Source organism: Balaenoptera borealis, assembly GCF_965194805.1.
Source record: "Balaenoptera borealis genome assembly, chromosome: 5".
Classification (NCBI taxonomy): Eukaryota; Metazoa; Chordata; class Mammalia; order Artiodactyla; family Balaenopteridae; genus Balaenoptera; species Balaenoptera borealis.
The window spans coordinates 12,661,694-12,678,500 of NC_138862.1; the positions used below are offsets into that span (position 1 = coordinate 12,661,694).

At 35.4% G+C, this 16,807-nt stretch overlaps 1 protein-coding gene across 17 annotated transcripts in view; it reads left to right on the forward strand.

Annotated features, from left to right (window-relative positions):
- The window catches only part of SYNJ1 (synaptojanin 1), an 86,194-nt gene that overhangs the window by 34,576 nt on the left and 34,811 nt on the right, over positions 1-16,807 (forward strand). For 6 of the 17 annotated variants that reach the window (XM_082395034.1, XM_082395027.1, XM_082395029.1 and 3 more), the window contains 9 exons: positions 24-85; positions 1,563-1,659; positions 2,809-2,978; positions 3,751-3,832; positions 6,241-6,393; positions 8,996-9,161; positions 11,440-11,463; positions 13,947-14,138; positions 16,076-16,160. In XM_082395034.1, the coding sequence (XP_082251160.1) occupies positions 24-85; positions 1,563-1,659; positions 2,809-2,978; positions 3,751-3,832; positions 6,241-6,393; positions 8,996-9,161; positions 11,440-11,463; positions 13,947-14,138; positions 16,076-16,160 (1,031 nt within the window). The remainder of the gene's footprint in view (positions 1-23; positions 86-1,562; positions 1,660-2,808; positions 2,979-3,750; positions 3,833-6,240; positions 6,394-8,995; positions 9,162-11,439; positions 11,464-13,946; positions 14,139-16,075; positions 16,161-16,807) is intronic. The other 11 variants (XM_082395033.1, XM_082395036.1, XM_082395023.1 and 8 more) reach the window with 3 other exon arrangements.

Genomic DNA, 16,807 nt, shown 5'->3' on the forward strand with positions numbered 1-16,807 from the left:
TAAACATATTTTTCTTATCTTAGGTGGGATCTCATCGTGTTCGTATGTCAAGGGGGTTTGAAGCCAATGCACCTGCTTTTGACAGGTAAGACTGATTATTTTTACATAGTGCTGTAGGTTTTTTTTTTTTTTTTTTTAAGAAATTCACGTTCCTTTATTTATTTATTTATGACTGTGTTGAGTCTTCGTTTCTGTGCGAGGGCTTTCTCTAGTTGCGGCAAGTGGGGACCACTCTTCATTGCGGTGCGCGGGCCTCTCACCATCGCGGCCTCTCTTGTTGCGGAGCACAGGCTCCAGACGCGCAGGCTCAGTAATTGTGGCTCACGGGCCCAGTTGCTCCGTGGCATGTGGGATCTTCCCAGACCAGGGCTCGAACCCGTGTCCCCTGCATTGGCAGGCAGATTCTCAACTACTGCACCACCAGGGAAGCCCCAGTGCTGTAGGTTTTGATATTGCTAAGCAGTGAGACTAGTTGTAATTGTATTTACTGATTCATTTCAGCTTTTTTGGCTCTAAGGAAAATTTCTTCTTGACTCCTAATTTAACTGGAGAACAGTGAGACTTACTGTTATGAATTCTAGGGGTGACAGCACTAGGTGTGTGGGTCTTGTTGTCTGGGCCTTAAAACTACCTCTTACCAGTGCGCTGTCCAGTACGGTAGCTACTAGCCACATGTAACTCTTGAGCGTTTGAAATTGACTAGTCCAGATTGAGATGTGCTGTAGGTATATAATATATACTGGATTTGAGACTTAGTGCAAAAAAAATGCAAAATACTTTATTGATATTTGTTTTATATATCAATTACATGTAGAAATGATATTTTAGCTGTACTGGGTTAAATAAAATGTATGTAAATTAATTTCCTCTTTTGAGTTTTACTTTTTTAATATGCCTTCTAGAAAATTTTAAGTTCTATCTGTGGCTCATATTACATTTCCTTTGGACAGCATTGCTCTCTAGCTTCTGGAATGGTTAGAAGCTGGAGCAAATAAAGGCTTATATTTGGGATCTCTTTTTCTTAAGGCTAGAGCTATTAAAGAGGTCTCTCTGAATACTCACGGAGCGTGTGATGTCCTCATGTGTGAGGTGCAGCCCTACGCCTTCTGCCCTTGCTGCCTTCCCAGCCAAGCTGGGTGGCTCGTGTTTTCCATGCCTGTCTAGCTTCAGCCTCAGGGTGGAGAGGGATCTGGATGATTCCAACAGCTCTAGCATAGGTGGGAGCTTAAGTCAGAGAGGAAATTGCATTAACTGAGTTTTTATAAATTCAGAGTCTTGAGACCATGTGGAATGGATTTGTATCCGGTTTTGCCAATTCTGTGAGTTTAGGGGCTTCCCTGGTGGTCCAGTGGTTAAGACTCTGCGCTTCCACTGCAGGGGGCTTGGATTCGATCCCTGGTGGGGGAACTAAGATCCCACATGCCTCAAGGCACAGACAAAAAAAAAAAAAAAAGAATAAAATACTGCCGTGTGGGTCCTGTTTAATAATGGGTTCCTGTTGATTGAAAAAAGTTTTTGGCTTGTCATTTGGCATATGTTTATTTCCTTTCTTTCTTTAATAGGCATTTTAGAACACTTAAGAATTTATATGGTAAACAAATAATAGTAAATTTGCTTGGATCTAAGGAAGGGGAACATATGCTAAGTAAGGCTTTCCAGGTAAGTACGATCATGTTTTTCTTCTGTTCTGGCCCATGGACACCTAGAATGGTATTTTTAAATAATATAATAATCAAATTCTTCCAGGAAGTAAATTACTTCCTAGAAAAAGATTGGGTACTTGTTGGAACCATTCATTCTTTGGGGAAATTAGGCAACAGTTTAGGGTAACCTTGCTGAAATTGGGATTATGGAAAGCTTTCAAGGCAATTGACCCTGTTTTCTAATCTGCTTATTTATGTTGTAGAGAAGCAGAAGGATACCCTCCCCCTAAAAGATGCTCGTCTGTCACTGGCATAAAGATAACAGGCAGTTTCTTCCTTCATCTGTACATCATCTTGCCTATTTCCTAGAAACCATAGTCACTGTTTTAAACCTATGAAATGTTGAATAATGCATTTGTGTACACAAAAGACTTCTTGTACTGATGAGAGAAAATTTGAGAATTTTCATTAAATAAGAACCTAAAGAAATGTCTGACTTCTAAGGAAAAATATTTTTCATAAATGTTTATTGAGTTTGAATTGATATAAATTATAGTGTTACATAAGATTATAAACTTAAACAAAATGGTTAGAAAACATTTTCTAAAGTTTAAGCTAATGAAGTCCAAAATTAATTATTTGGCTATTTTGTTTTAATATTGTTAATAAACAACTTATACTTTAGAGAATGACTTTTTATGGTAAACTTTTGAAACGTTTGTATATATTGAATGAAGGTATAAAAAAATGAATTTTTCAGTTTTTGATGGGCTTTGTCTTAAAAAATAAGCTGTTTTATTTTGAGATTCTGTAATAGATATAAACAGTCACTATATTTTTATGGTAAAAAATGAAACGCTGGTGGTTGGAAATCATTTTTCATTTTCTAAACCAGATGGGAATGTTATTTAAGTTCCCTGATATTAATCATGTCATACCCAATCTCTCTGGGATAGTATATGAGGTTTTAGGAAAAAGATGCCATAAGATATTAGCAAGTAATTTTCCATTTTACTGCCAGTGGCAATGAAAGCTTTGTGAGATTAGTAAGATTTCAAGGACCTGCTGAGATTTTCATTTAAAATGTAAAGTTCCATTTATAACAGTATATTGATAAGATCATATTTAGTTAACATTTAATTGAATATTTGCCTTTTATTTTCAGAGTCATTTGAAAGCTTCTGAACATGCAACTGATATCCAGATGGTGAATTTTGACTATCATCAAATGGTTAAAGGAGGAAAGGCAGAAAAATTACATAGTGTTCTTAAACCTCAAGTCCAGAAGTTTCTGGATTATGGATTTTTTTATTTCAATGGAAGTGAAGTTCAAAGGTTTGACTGCTCTGTTTCTCTTTTCTTTAAATTGGGACTTTGCTATAATTTTATTTAATTAAATAAAATACCTTCCTTTATTATACTTGATTTTAAGCTTGTTTTGCTTTCTTTCTAGTAATAGCTTACATTACTGGGCACATACCATGGGTCAAGCAGTACACTTAGTTTTTACAAGTATAATAACGATCGTAGAGATCAGTTCTATTATTATCTCCATTCACATTTGAGGAAGTGGAGGCATAAAGCTATCATCTGCCCCAGGTCACATAACTAGGAAATGGTAGAGCTTGATTTATCTGGCTCCAGATCTCATGCTGCTATCTCTGAGGCTATTCCATTTCTCTCTTAAAATTAATGTCTTAATATTTCTTGGCCTCAGGGGCATCTGAATAGAGTACTCAACTTTTCCCTTTCTCTATGTTCCCAAAAGTCAGGTGACAAGAAAACAATTCAATGTAATTCCTTGTGACTTTCTAAAGTCTTTTGCATTTTCAACAAATTGAATGGAGATAATAAAATCTATCGTGCAAATCTAAAAAAAAAAGAATGTATGGCAGAATGTTAACAGTTGTAGAATCTGGATGGTGGGTATATGGATGTTCACTGTAAAATTCTTTCATCTTTTTTGTATGTTTGAGAACTGTTACACTAGAAAGTTGGGGGGAGAAAGTAGATGCTACACTTTAATCAGCTTAATTTTTCTCAGTTTGTTTTAGGTTTGTTATTTTTGTTTTAAACTATCTGTTTAATTTCACTGAATTTGTTACAGATGCCAGAGTGGTACAGTTCGAACAAACTGCTTGGATTGTCTTGATAGAACAAATAGTGTGCAGGCATTCCTTGGCTTAGAGGTAAAAAGACTAAAATACGTCTATGCAACTTGTATCAAATGCCTTTTCCAGTGCTTTTGTAATATTTATGTTTCTCATTAATTACTTCTCACAAAATGAAGTTATGCTAAAGGCATTCTTTACTTGTCTTCTAGTCTTTTTCTTTGGGGGAGGGGGCAACATCCCTTTTCATTTAAATGTTTCCTTTATCTGTTCTAAATACTTTCTTTAGATAGCATCTGTTTCCCTCTATTGTTCCTTAACTTTCCCTTAAAAAAAAAACCCTGCTATTTATACTATTCCAGTAATTGCCTCTTCTGCCTGTCTTTTGGATAAAGAAAAGAGATACATGTATATATTTGGCCTTTATTCTCTGTGTTGTCTTTTAAAAGTCTTTTTGGAATGGGGGAGGATCTGTTTTCACATGTACAACCCTATAGGATTATATTTTTGACAGAGTCTGATCCAGTGCCATTTACATGGCATTTTCAAATCAGTAGTTACAAAAAACAGGATCAGATGAAAATGTCATTGTTAGAAGGAAAGTGAATGAGAGCCAACTTCTGTAACAAAGTCTCTGTTTAAAAGTTTTTCCCTTTACTATTTATCTATCAAATTCAGTCTAATTTAGGCATAATCTCAACTATTTGACAAACTGTGTAGCAATGCTGAGATTTCTAAGTCTTGCCTATTATGCAGCACTTAGGTTCATATGGCTATTGTGGGTCTTCATTTAGTTCCATAGGAACTTAGCATAGTTCTCAAATACTATGAAAAACAGGAATAGGAAGTAACAGGTTCTTATTTCCTCTAACAAATGATCTTAAATTTGGCCAGAATATTGGTTAATTAGTTACTGTGCAACTGAGGGTCTTTCTATCTCGAAATGAAAGTACAATGTATAGAATTGTCTACTACAAAAATGTATTTTTCATGTAACTAAATAAATTTTACTGCTTTGCCTTTTTTGAAATCTGTCCTTGAGGTTTACTTAGAAAATACAACAGAAATAAGTAAAAGCAGGCATTTGGTCATAGGGATGGAGTTTATCACACGACTCAGGTTTGTTTTGAGTTCTGTTCTGAAGTGGCTAAAAACATTTAGTTAGATTCTGAGAGTAAGCTTAGTGAAATACTTGAACATCTTCATTAAAAGTAGAACAAGTGTTAGAATCTGACTTAGCTGACTACCCACCGTTTGTTGTTAGGTGTGAGAATACTCCCTAGTATAGCAGTTGGTTGACTGGTTACAAAATATACTGCTAATGTAGGCAAAACCAAACTACTTGTAGTGAAGACCACTTTTGCCCAGTTCCTTGAAGAAGGAGGTATAAATGATAAAGGAGATGCTGGAGGCTGATTTTGTTAATACTCCATGCCAACAAAGAATAGCCCTGGTGTAGGTCTCTAGGCAATCAGATAAACCCAGTATAGGGTTTTGTATATTATTTTAATGTTTGATCCCTCTATAGTTATGGATAATGTCCACTTATAGACAAGGTAAAAGAAAACACAAATGGGAAGGAGTTAAGTGAAAATGCAAGGCATCGACTAGATTCCAAATAAGAGAAAGAGACTGGATAAGGATTATACGTTGCTTTGCCTTTGCCAGACTTCAAGGCTAAGAGTCATTCATAGTAAAGACCAATAACTTCTCTAAACACTTCCACTGTGATGAAGAAACCGTGGGAGCCCAAAGATCCTTGCATTCCTTGCATGCTGTGTTCCCCCTAGTTCTCCCTTATATGCTTTACTGATACGAATTTTATACATTAGAAACTGTCGTGACTTTATTCAGAGATATGACTTACTTTTAAAATTTTGATAACAATTCAAGAGCAGCTCTACTTTTCTCACAATCTCCTGACCTTAATTACCCAAATGTGTAGAACCAAATCCAAAATTTAAAGAAACTTAGTCATTTCTACATATATTTAAATAAACTAGGTAAATATTGATATATTTCTCTGCTCCAATGCGTGCTGTTGTGTATTGTTCTTTTAGGTGAACAAGATAAACTAGTCTGATTTATAGGGACATTTTTTTCCTTTTTTTTGGCTGCGTGGCTTGTGGGAACTTAGTTCCCCAACCAGGGATTGAACCTGGGCCCTTGGCAGTGAAAGCGGGGAGTCCTAATCACTGGACCGCCAGGGAATTCCCCATAGGGACATTTTGATAAGCTTAATATCATTTAACCAGAAAGAAGTTCTTATTACTGCAAGGGAATACTGAGTTACTTGTAGGTTTCATTGACGTGATATTTACTTTAGAAATTGACATGATGGGAAATAGTAAACCTGTGTTTTCAGAATCCAGACCCACAAAGTCCTGTAACCGTAAATTTTTGGTTTGATTCTGGTAGTTCTTAAAAAGTCACATCATAATGAATGTATTAATATACTTATAAAAGTTTCTCTTTTGCTATTTTAGATGCTAACTAAACAATTGGAAGCTCTCGGCTTAGCTGAAAAGCCTCAGCTGGTGACTCGCTTTCAAGAAGTTTTTCGATCAATGTGGTCTGTGAATGGTGATTCAATCAGTAAGATTTATGCAGGAACTGGAGCTCTTGAAGGAAAGGCTAAGGTAGATCTAGATCTATCGTAACATTATAAAAGATCCTTTTTCCTTCTTTAGTAAAGCTTTAAATGGACTCTTTTTTAAATTAATAGTTTGGTTTTTATAAGATATCTGTTTTAGAATTCTGCTTTGTCATGCTTTTATGGCCTCTTTAACACTTCCTTCTATAGTGGATACTAATGACTGAACGGATAGTTATTCCCCTAGGTTTGAGGGACATGTATATATGACATACTCAGTTGTTTAGTGATAAGCCACTAGGCTTAGATATGTGTTCCTCACCTTTTTTTAAATGATTTTTCGCCTGCATAATATCTGTTTTACTTTTCATATTATTTTGATTAAAAATATGTTTTTTTTAAACCTTTGGTTTTGTGTGTGTGTGTGTGTGTGTGTGTGTGTGTGTGTGTGTGTGTGTGTGTGTGTGGCCGCGCAGCACGGCATGCAGGATCTTGGTTTCCTGGTCTAGGGACTGAACCCAGGCCCCTGCAGTGGGAGCACGGAGTCCTAACCACTGGACCGCTAGGGAATTCCCCCAAATATGTTTTTCTTTTAAAAAAAAAATCAGAGACTTCCCTGGCGGTCCAGTGGTTAAGATTCCACACTTCCAGTGCCGGGGGCATGGGTTTGATCCCTGGTTGGGGAACTAAGATCCCACATGCTTGCTGTGTGGCGCGGCCAAAAAATTTTTTTTTTAAATTTAAAAAAGTAAAACAACAAAACAAAAGCTCCCCTCCCCCCCCCCCCAAATCACAGTCTTCCCAATAAAGAGTCTTGTCTCATTTGACTTTGTTTCCCCAGCACTTGACACAGTGCATTCTGTTGGATAGATGTGTGATAAATGCTGGATGGACCAATAAATCAATGGGCAATTTATGCCACACCCACTGTGAACCGAATGCTATTAGGGCTTAAGTTTTTATTCTTTTTCTTTTCTTACCTTGAAAAGGAGGCTATCAAAATGTGCAAAGGAAGTGTGAAATATGGACGTAATTATAAGTCTGTGCCTCATCATTACTTTTATCTACAGACTACTTTCTCCTTTAGTGTTTGGGCCTTAGTGAGGGACTTTGGGTGCATACTTGAGACATTTTTCATTATTTTATATACTTAAATATTGACCTTTTATGGCTCCTGGCCTCCATTGAATTTATTAATATTCTAAATCCCTACAATTTCTCAAATTATCCCAGAAATAGAAACAGGGACATTAACCACTTTTATAGTTTCTTATTTAGCCGCTTCAATATAGCAGCTGAAGTTCATCATCACAAAGTCTTTTAATTTCCAAATCTTCCTCCTTTTCTGTGTCTCATAAAGTGTCATGCCTCTGTTCAGAGGTATTGGCCTTACTTGCAAAAGTTCCTTTTGTTCAACTCACAGAAGTAATTTGTATTGACATTTACAAATATTTACTTCTTAAATGGTCCCTGTTTTTGAAAACCTGAGACTGTTAAACTTTCATGTATTCCTTTTGAATAAAGAACATAATTCTTGCTTTTAAACCTGATTCTCTACAACTATTGCTTAAAATATTCTTTTATGTTCTGCCTTATTGTTTCTGTAGTTGACTATCTATGTACAGAGGTTACATATATTTTCAATGGTCTTTTATCTCTAACAAAATAGATATGAAATTTTATGTATTAAATATTCTAGTCTAAATTTAACTGAAATCTAACATCTGAACTGCTCTTTCTTTTCCTTTCTCTGGGTTCCTTTTGATTAATTGCCTGATAATGTGAATGGTGAGTCTCTTTTCAAATAATGTCATTTGCATATGTTTTATGGAAGGAAATAACATTTTAAGCCTCAAATTCCTGTTATTTAAGGAATAAAAATTACATATTGCAAACTAAAGTTCTTTTTCTAAAAGGCAAGAGTTTGTTTTTTTTTTTAAACAATCATCAAAATCTGTAAGATTAAAATATCTTTATGGTAGCTAACACACCTAAGTAAGATATATGTTCATTAGAAGTTATAATCGGCTCTCTCACTGTAGGAATTGGCATATATTTATTTTTATTACTTATATTTACATAGGCAAAGTGACCTAAAATATACAAACTGTAGTTTACATGTTACAGACTAGACCTTCATTCTCATATTCAATTTTAGTTTTAACTAATATAAGTTATTGGGAGCAATTTCAATTTTATTTTTCTACTATTAGAGTACTTTGAAGTTTTTCTGAGAACATGCAAGTGCAGTGTATCCTCCTTTATCTCCCCTGCTTCTCCCCACCTATCCCATCCATCCCCAAGTCTAAAAGTTACTATGTAAGAAGTAATTTCCTTGTCTTGAATAAGTACATTTCAGTTTATTTCCTTTATAGTAAACAATTTTAAACTTTTAAGGCTCTAGATATCATTAGTGGATGCAGTTGTGGCACAGAGCTTCTTCTGTCTCTTTGTGCAGAGCTGTTATCCAAAAGAGGAAAAGAAACAGTGACATCTTGAGGCATTTTAACGTGATGGTTTGATATTCAAATAGAATAATTAGGTCCTCTTTATTACAGTAAAGTCATATAAAACTTATTTAAAGTTTAAGAATACCTATTGAATAAAAACAATTTAGAATGAAAAGTCCATGCTTTTTTCCCCAACAGGCTGGAAAGTTAAAAGATGGTGCTCGTTCTGTTAGTAGAACAATTCAGAATAACTTCTTTGACAGCTCCAAGCAAGAGGCCATTGATGTTTTGCTACTGGGAAATACTTTAAATAGTGATTTAGCTGACAAAGCTCGAGCCCTTTTAACTACTGGAAGTTTGCGTGGTATGCGTACTTACTTTATATTTTACTTATATTGTTTATATTCCTTCTAAAAGTCCAAGAGGTGAATGTAAACTTATTTACATAAATACTTTTTAGATTGAGTTGATTAAAATAGTTTTGGAAGGAATTTCTATCCATGTAATTTTCTAAAATTGCATTCTCCAAAGGAAGTTTATCTCTCCTAAAATGTCTATATCATTAGTGGAATTATTAAGCTAAAACCGAGGCCCATGCATGTTTTCTTTTATAGATTATGATTGAGGAGGGAAATGGTTTAAGTATTGCTAACTTTATATAAGGCAGGAATTCATAAAATATTCAGCTAGTACTTTCAGTAGAGTATTCAATAGTTAAGTAGAAAACATTGCTTTATTGAAAAAAACAATACCTTTGTTAGTTATTTTGCTAATCACCACCCCAAAAGTTTCTATAACTTGGTCCTACCTTTGAAATGCTATTGTTTGAATGAGCATTAAATCATATTAATAATTTTAAAACGTTGCTTATTATTGGACACTATCATTCCCAATTTTAATATTTGACATAAATATATGGCTTTCAGAATGGCTGTTTATCTTTCACTGTGTCTTTCATTAAAATCAAAAGAATTTGAGCTCATATCAGTGAGCGTATATTAAGCAGTATCGTGGGAAAACTCAATATACATTGTAGAACTTAATAGACTTCCTTAATTTCATATTTTTTTTCTATTTTAACACTGTAGCACTCTGAACATTTTTATTTCTGCTGTTACCCACCCCCCCCAAACCAAACCTTTCAATTTTCCCTGTTCAAGTAGGAGAAATTGTTCTTCATCAAATAATGTACTCTTGGATCATTACTTGGTCAAGTACGTTATCATGGATTCTTTCAGAATTCTGCATGGTGCTGAAGGTAGTTAATTACAGTCAGCTCCTCAGGGATCTGTGAGTAGGCTGGGGACTGAAGTCTACTAAAGCTCTGAAAACCAGAATCTGATCTTAGCTACTGCTTTTAACGTCAGGCTTTCTTCCTGGCTTCCAGCAGTAGGCGCTGACTGATTTGCGTCTTATCACCTCTTTCCACCTGTGCCTACTTTGATACGGAGGCATTTATCAGCAACAACTGAAAGTAAGCCATTGAAGGAAAGAGAAGTGAGGGACCTGAGTAATTCCGACTTGGTCATCAGTTTTTTTGGTTTCCTGCACATTTTACTATATGAAAAATATACCCTTAAAAAAAGTACAGTCAGTTCTGCTCTAATGCTTATTCTGAGAATGGGAATTTTGTTCCAACATGGATGCTATATCAGGGGACATTTTGAGTATAATGCCAATTCTGCAGTAGTTTATGCATGATTTCACTGGTAATAATGCTAGGGAAATGCAGAAAGCTGCACCCAGCAGAACTGAGTTGGGTAGAAATATACACAACACACATACACATGTGCGTACACCTGAGACATCTCTCTCCCTCCGTTCACCAGACGTATGATGAGCCAGATCCATCCATATCTGGTGTTACAACTTACCGTCCAATTGCAGAGACCCCTCCTCCCAGGATTCACAATTACTCACAAGCACAGGCCTCCTGCTGCGCATTTCTATGAGCAAACCTCAGGTCTTTGTCAAAATGAAGTGCCATATTTTAGACGTATTCGTACATTCCTTAACCATTTAACATGCGTAAAGTTCTGCTACCGTTTTTATATTAGGTTCCTATCTTTCTTGGCACGTCATTGACGAAGTGTTTGAATGTTGTGCCCGAACCCCATTTTTGCCATAAGCCCTGTGCCTGTGGGAATTTGCACCATTTTGCCTCGCATGGTGATTTTGCTGGAATGTACATGTTTTGTTATAACTGAACTGATTGTACTTATCAACTGGTGAGTCCCAGAAGGAATACTACAAGGTGTATGTTAGGGCAGTATCTTCAGTATTTCAAAGTCCTCCAGCCTCTTAGGTTTTCAGGTTCATATTCTCCCTCACAAGCATATGCACGTGGACACACATAGACTTACATATGGGAGTAGCCTGGAAAGCAGGCCTACAACCTTCTGATTGTGAAACTCTGGACATCACTGAGTCCCCATAGGATTTTTCTTAGATGCAGAAGGTTTGCATCAGTCATTGTCATTTATTTTTATCTTTGGTGTCCTACAGCCATCATTGACTCATCAGACTAAATCAAAAGAAAGAAATGAGGCCGTCAGAGAATGTTTTGTCATAACATTCTAGACTTCAGCTGTAACTTGCTGTTTTACTAATGATTCTTTGTTTTCTTCTTGATGCATCCATAGTTTCTGAACAGACATTACAGTCAGGTACAGTATAGAAAATCAATCTGTAAATAAAAGCAACTTCTCTATTTTTTTAAAAAGTTGATGTATATAAATAAAGCCGCAAATAAATGGAAACTTTATTTTGCCCTCTGAATCTAACATGATAAATTGATACCTTGTTTTAATCTGAGAAAAAAATTTTAAGTTTGAGAAAACTAAGTATTTCATTTAGAAGGAAATATGCACTGCTCTTTGTATTCCTGTAGCAAATGCTTAATTCCAATTAAATAGAGGTCATCTAGTTTTAATTTTACTTTTATATTTCATTGAACAAACATTATTAGTATTATATCTTACTCTTTATAGGCTACTGGACAAAACCCAGGTGTGACTCTTTTGGATTAATGCCCGAGTACTGTGATATTTATGACTACTCAACGGTGCTTCTCACACATAATATTTTAAAAGGCATTTAGTGTACTAAAATATGATCTGAAATCTTTTAAAAAGCATTAAGATTGCTAACAAACTTAGAAGAGTTAAGTGTGTGAGACCTAAAGGTCATTATTTTTCTTGCCTTTCCTATCAGGAATCTCACGCCTTCATTCTGTGGACAAGGTTTATGATCTTGTCTTTAAACTTGAATCTGTGGCGAAATGAGCAAAAGCTAAACTCTTGCCAGAAATTTAGCTGAAAAAGACTTTCACTTAAGATTTGATATCCCTTAAGATTTGTTTCACTTAGTTATTGTTCTGAGTGTTTTGAGAAACTATTGGCAATTTTTTTGAGAAGGATGGAGGAAGAGAGCACTTGGATATATTTTTGAGTTATGTCATGATATCCATTTTCTGAAATGGTATGGTATTTAGGGATGGACATCTGTTTGAACATAGACTCATTTCTTTCTGCACATTAAGGTGCCAACCAGTTAAGAATAAACTAGGAATTTTTTGTAAACTTTTTATTCCATTTGTAAACAGACTTTAGTAGCTCACCCAACGTGGCAACATGTTTTTGTTCACACAATTCATTATTTGTCTTGCTGGATATTTTAAGCTGTTAAATCATTATAGAACTTGGGTTTTGATGTAGAAAGGATTGTAGAAGCTGTTTTCATAGCAGTAACAATGGCAATGACTTCAATTAGAAGGACCAGTGATAATCTGTAGTAATAGAGAATCTTTATCCAGGTTCAGCAGGCTTTCAGTTAACCATACCAACAGGCCAGAAAAAACAATCTGCTTTCATTATCACCGGACACCTCTATATGAGTAATCAAATCAAATAGCAAGAGGGCTAGCAATGTGCACGTCTGCCCCTGGGAACAGTGGGGACATGCTTGTCATCTAAATCAGCAGTCCTTTCATGGGATTCACAGGTCAAACTATTTTCACTCTAATCTGAAAAAGTTATTTGCCTCTTTCACTTGTTCTCTCACAAGACTGCTTGCTGTATGTACCTTGGAATACAACAATAATAATTAATATCATAATAAAATAAGATCCTGTGGTGAAAGGTGAGCACCATTGTGATTTCCCTTTCCTCTTGCCAGTTAACCGCCCGTTAAGGGCATATTCTCTGTCTTTAGACTGAAGTCCTGTTAAGGCTCTATTAATTTAAGTGCCAAGGATTTGACTTAACCTAAATGAAGCATGGTTTAGGAGGAAGAAGGATAGGTGGAAGTCAAAAAAATAGGCGGGGAAAGGATTGAGGATTCAAAATATATTGAACATTTATTCATTTAACCATTACTTACTGAGCACTTACTATGTGCCAGGCGCTCTTCTAGTCACTAGGGATATTAGACCAACATTTCTGCCCTCGTGGAGCTTCCGTTCTTGCGAGGGTCCAGTGGCTGAGCAGTGAGAGAACAGGGATGGGGTGGCAGGTGAGGGCAGAAAGGCGGGGCAGGTTGTTTGGGGCCTTGCAGAATGTTTGTAAGGACTTGGTGTCTCCTCTGAGCTGGGGGGCGTTTAGTCATGGCTTCATCTCCGTCCTCTCATTATTGTCCATAATTTGTGTTTTTGTCAGGGAGCCATTATTCATCAAACCACCTGTCAGTATCTAGAATCCTAAATGTAATGGTTCTTGAATGTTTTTGTTTGGGGAGAAATAACATATTTTTACTAGCCTCCGAATGAAAGCTGTATGAAAGTCAGTTGCTATATTCCTAAAAATGTGCAGTCTCTGCTTTTGTATTTCATAAAATAGTGTACCATTTCAGTGAAACAGAACTGTTTGTTCTGCATGTTTTTTGTTGCTGCATTAATTTTGTAATAGTTTTTTTACTTGGGCTATTGTACTTAATGTATGATTTTTTAAAAGTTGTGTTGTTTAATTGTATTGTGCTGGGCTCTGTGTTCAAGGCTGTCTTTTTTGTGCTTATGCATGTATCTGATGCTTCTTTGTGCTGACGATGGTAATTGTACTTTCCAGCCATCATTTCTCAGTCATGAAAATCAATTTTTTTTTTTTGTAAATGGTTAAATGCAGCCAAAATTCTGTTGTGTTTTGTTCTCGATTAGCATCTTCTAAAGTTCTAAAGAGCATGTGTGAGAATTTCTACAAGTATTCAAAGCCCAAGAAAATTCGAGTATGTGTGGGCACCTGGAATGTGAATGGAGGGAAGCAGTTTCGCAGCATAGCTTTTAAGAATCAGACCCTCACTGACTGGCTTCTCGATGCACCCAAGTTAGCTGGCATCCAGGAGTTTCAAGGTTGGCTTTTTATAATACAGATTTAATTAATTAACCCTGACTGTGATTTATTAATCCAGAAAACAAATGTGGCACTTCACAGTATGTGTTACCTTTTAAAAGAAACTGGGATTTATACATTTGAAGACCAACATTCTTATAGATCAAATCTGTTCAAATCTTAGGTCTTTTGTATTCCTAGACCTTTATCTACTACTTCATAAGAAAACATGGTAAAATAAAAAATCCTTTTCTTTGTTATTTGAGTCTCAGGAAATTGGATCCATACATAAATTGATATCTTTAAGGTAACTACACGTATAAGAAAAACTAGTTCTGTTTTTATTCTTTAGACTGATACAAAGCAAGCTTATTTTATGATTGATAATTTTTCAAATTTAATATGTTCTATTTTTCAAATACAGTCCTTTATTTGCCAAGATAAGAAATAGGGTGGATCATGAGCAGTTTTACAAGACTTGTTTTGACATTCGTTGGCCCTTTATACTAACCAGCACTGATTCATCCTTGTAAAGACTTGTCATCCAGTTGGGTACTCTGCCACCAAGCTCTTAATAGCCAGAACCAAACATTAAGCTGAGGATGCTTGTATTAAGATTTTAACTAGAATCATGGATTTGAGGCCTTCTTTGTTCAAGTCAACTTTAATTCCTTTTTCAAATGGTACACGTTTACCAAGTGTTATTTATGAAGGTGATGTACATAGGAAATACTGTGAGATGCAGATTTTCCTTTTTTAGTTGTCTTTAATCAGTCACACCTTAAACCCTGGGAATTTCCCTAAACTTTTTTTTTTTTTCCTAAACTTTTATTAAAATGCCCCTTTTCATTTACATTGAACCTAACTTGAAACTGTTGTTGTAGTAGTAATAATAATAATAATAATAAAATAACAGCTAATACTACAATTCTAACTACTTTACATCTATTCATTTAATCCTTATAACAGACCTAATACACCGTCACTATTATTATTCCAATTTCACAGATGAGAAACTGAGACACAGTAAGAGAAGTGACCTGCCCAAGGTCATTCAGCTAGTAGTGACACAGCCAGGATTTGAACTCAGGCAGTTTGGTTCCACAGTTGGGCCACTGCATTTTATTTGTGAACTTGGGCAAGTTGCTTAGGTTCTCCAAAGCTTCAGTTTCCTGTCTTTAAATAAAAGGCAAATATAATCTGTCTCATAAGGTGTTTGTGTAGTTAATGAGAAGATTTGTCTATAAGGCTTGCACATAATAGCAGTCAATAAATTTTTTTTTTCTCAGTATTTGTTCATAGTATTTATAAGTTCTTTCTCTAGCTATTTATCCTCATTTCTGAATGCTTGGGACACCCAGAGTACCCTGGGGTTGCTTATCTAAAGCAGCTCTGTTCTCTTTTTTTGGTCTTGTCAGCTATGAGAGAGCTAATGGCTAGAACAGAGGGGTTAGTCTGAGCCCCTGACTCTTCTCATTTTCCTAGACTGCTTCCACTTAGGAATCTTCAAATTTAAGTGCAAAAAATCCCTCTCAGCTGTTTCCTCTAATTTGAGACTGTTACTCAACCACTTTATTATTTGTACCCTTTCTGAAAAATTTCTTTCCCTCTCCATTTTGAGTCACTTTAGCCTTTGAGAAGCGGCTTGTTTCTCTGCTCTCCATGGTACAAACTTTAGCAAGAATTCTTTCAAAATGATTTCTGAAAGGACTTAAGGATCTTCAAAAATAACAGTCTTAGATAGGCAAACTTAGATCACCTAAATAGAAACTAAATGGAATGTAATTTTGTCCCCCTCAGGGGGTTTTGCCTTTAATTTGAATTTGGTTAAACTTGAAACACAAAAATGGACTTTTATGAGGTCTGACGTTGATCTTATTTGTGTTGAGGGGGTAAGGGGAGTTGCCATCTAACTAAGGCCATCTCATAAAAGTCTCTCCTGGATGCTTCATTGTAGATAAAAGAAGTAAACCAACTGATATATTTGCCATTGGTTTTGAGGAAATGGTAGAGTTGAATGCTGGAAACATTGTGAATGCAAGGTAAGCCAGCCAGGTAACACACAGGGAAACTTTCTAGTTGACGGACATGGGGAGCAGATAACTAAGTACTTGTTACAAGGATAGATTGAGAGAATATATGTGAAGATGCTTTTTAAACTATAAAATAGCAGTTCTCAAACTTTTTGGTTTCAGGTCTTTCTACACTCTTAAATATATTGAAAATCTTAAAGAACTTTTATTTATGTGAGTTTTATCTCTTGATATGTATCACATTAGAAATTAAAAATGAAAAATTTAAAACATTTAATTCATTTTAAAATAAGAATGATAATAAACTCATTATGTGTTAACATAAATAACACATTTTCTTCCTGAAAAGTAGCTATTTTCCAAAACAAAAATTTACTGAGAAGGATGGCGTTGATAGTTTTGCAAATGTCTTTAGAATCTGGCTTAAGACGGCTGTATTCTCACATCTACTTCTGCATTAGTCTGTTGCAATATGTTGTTTTGGTTGAATTATATGAAGAACATCACATAAATATATAGCTGGAAACCGAAATATCTTAATAGCCTTTTCAGATCATTTCTTCTCTGATACCACTTAACAAATAGTTTCCCAAAGGTTAGTTGCAGTGTGGAATCTGAAACCATAGCGATGACCTTTTTGTGCTCAATTATATTAA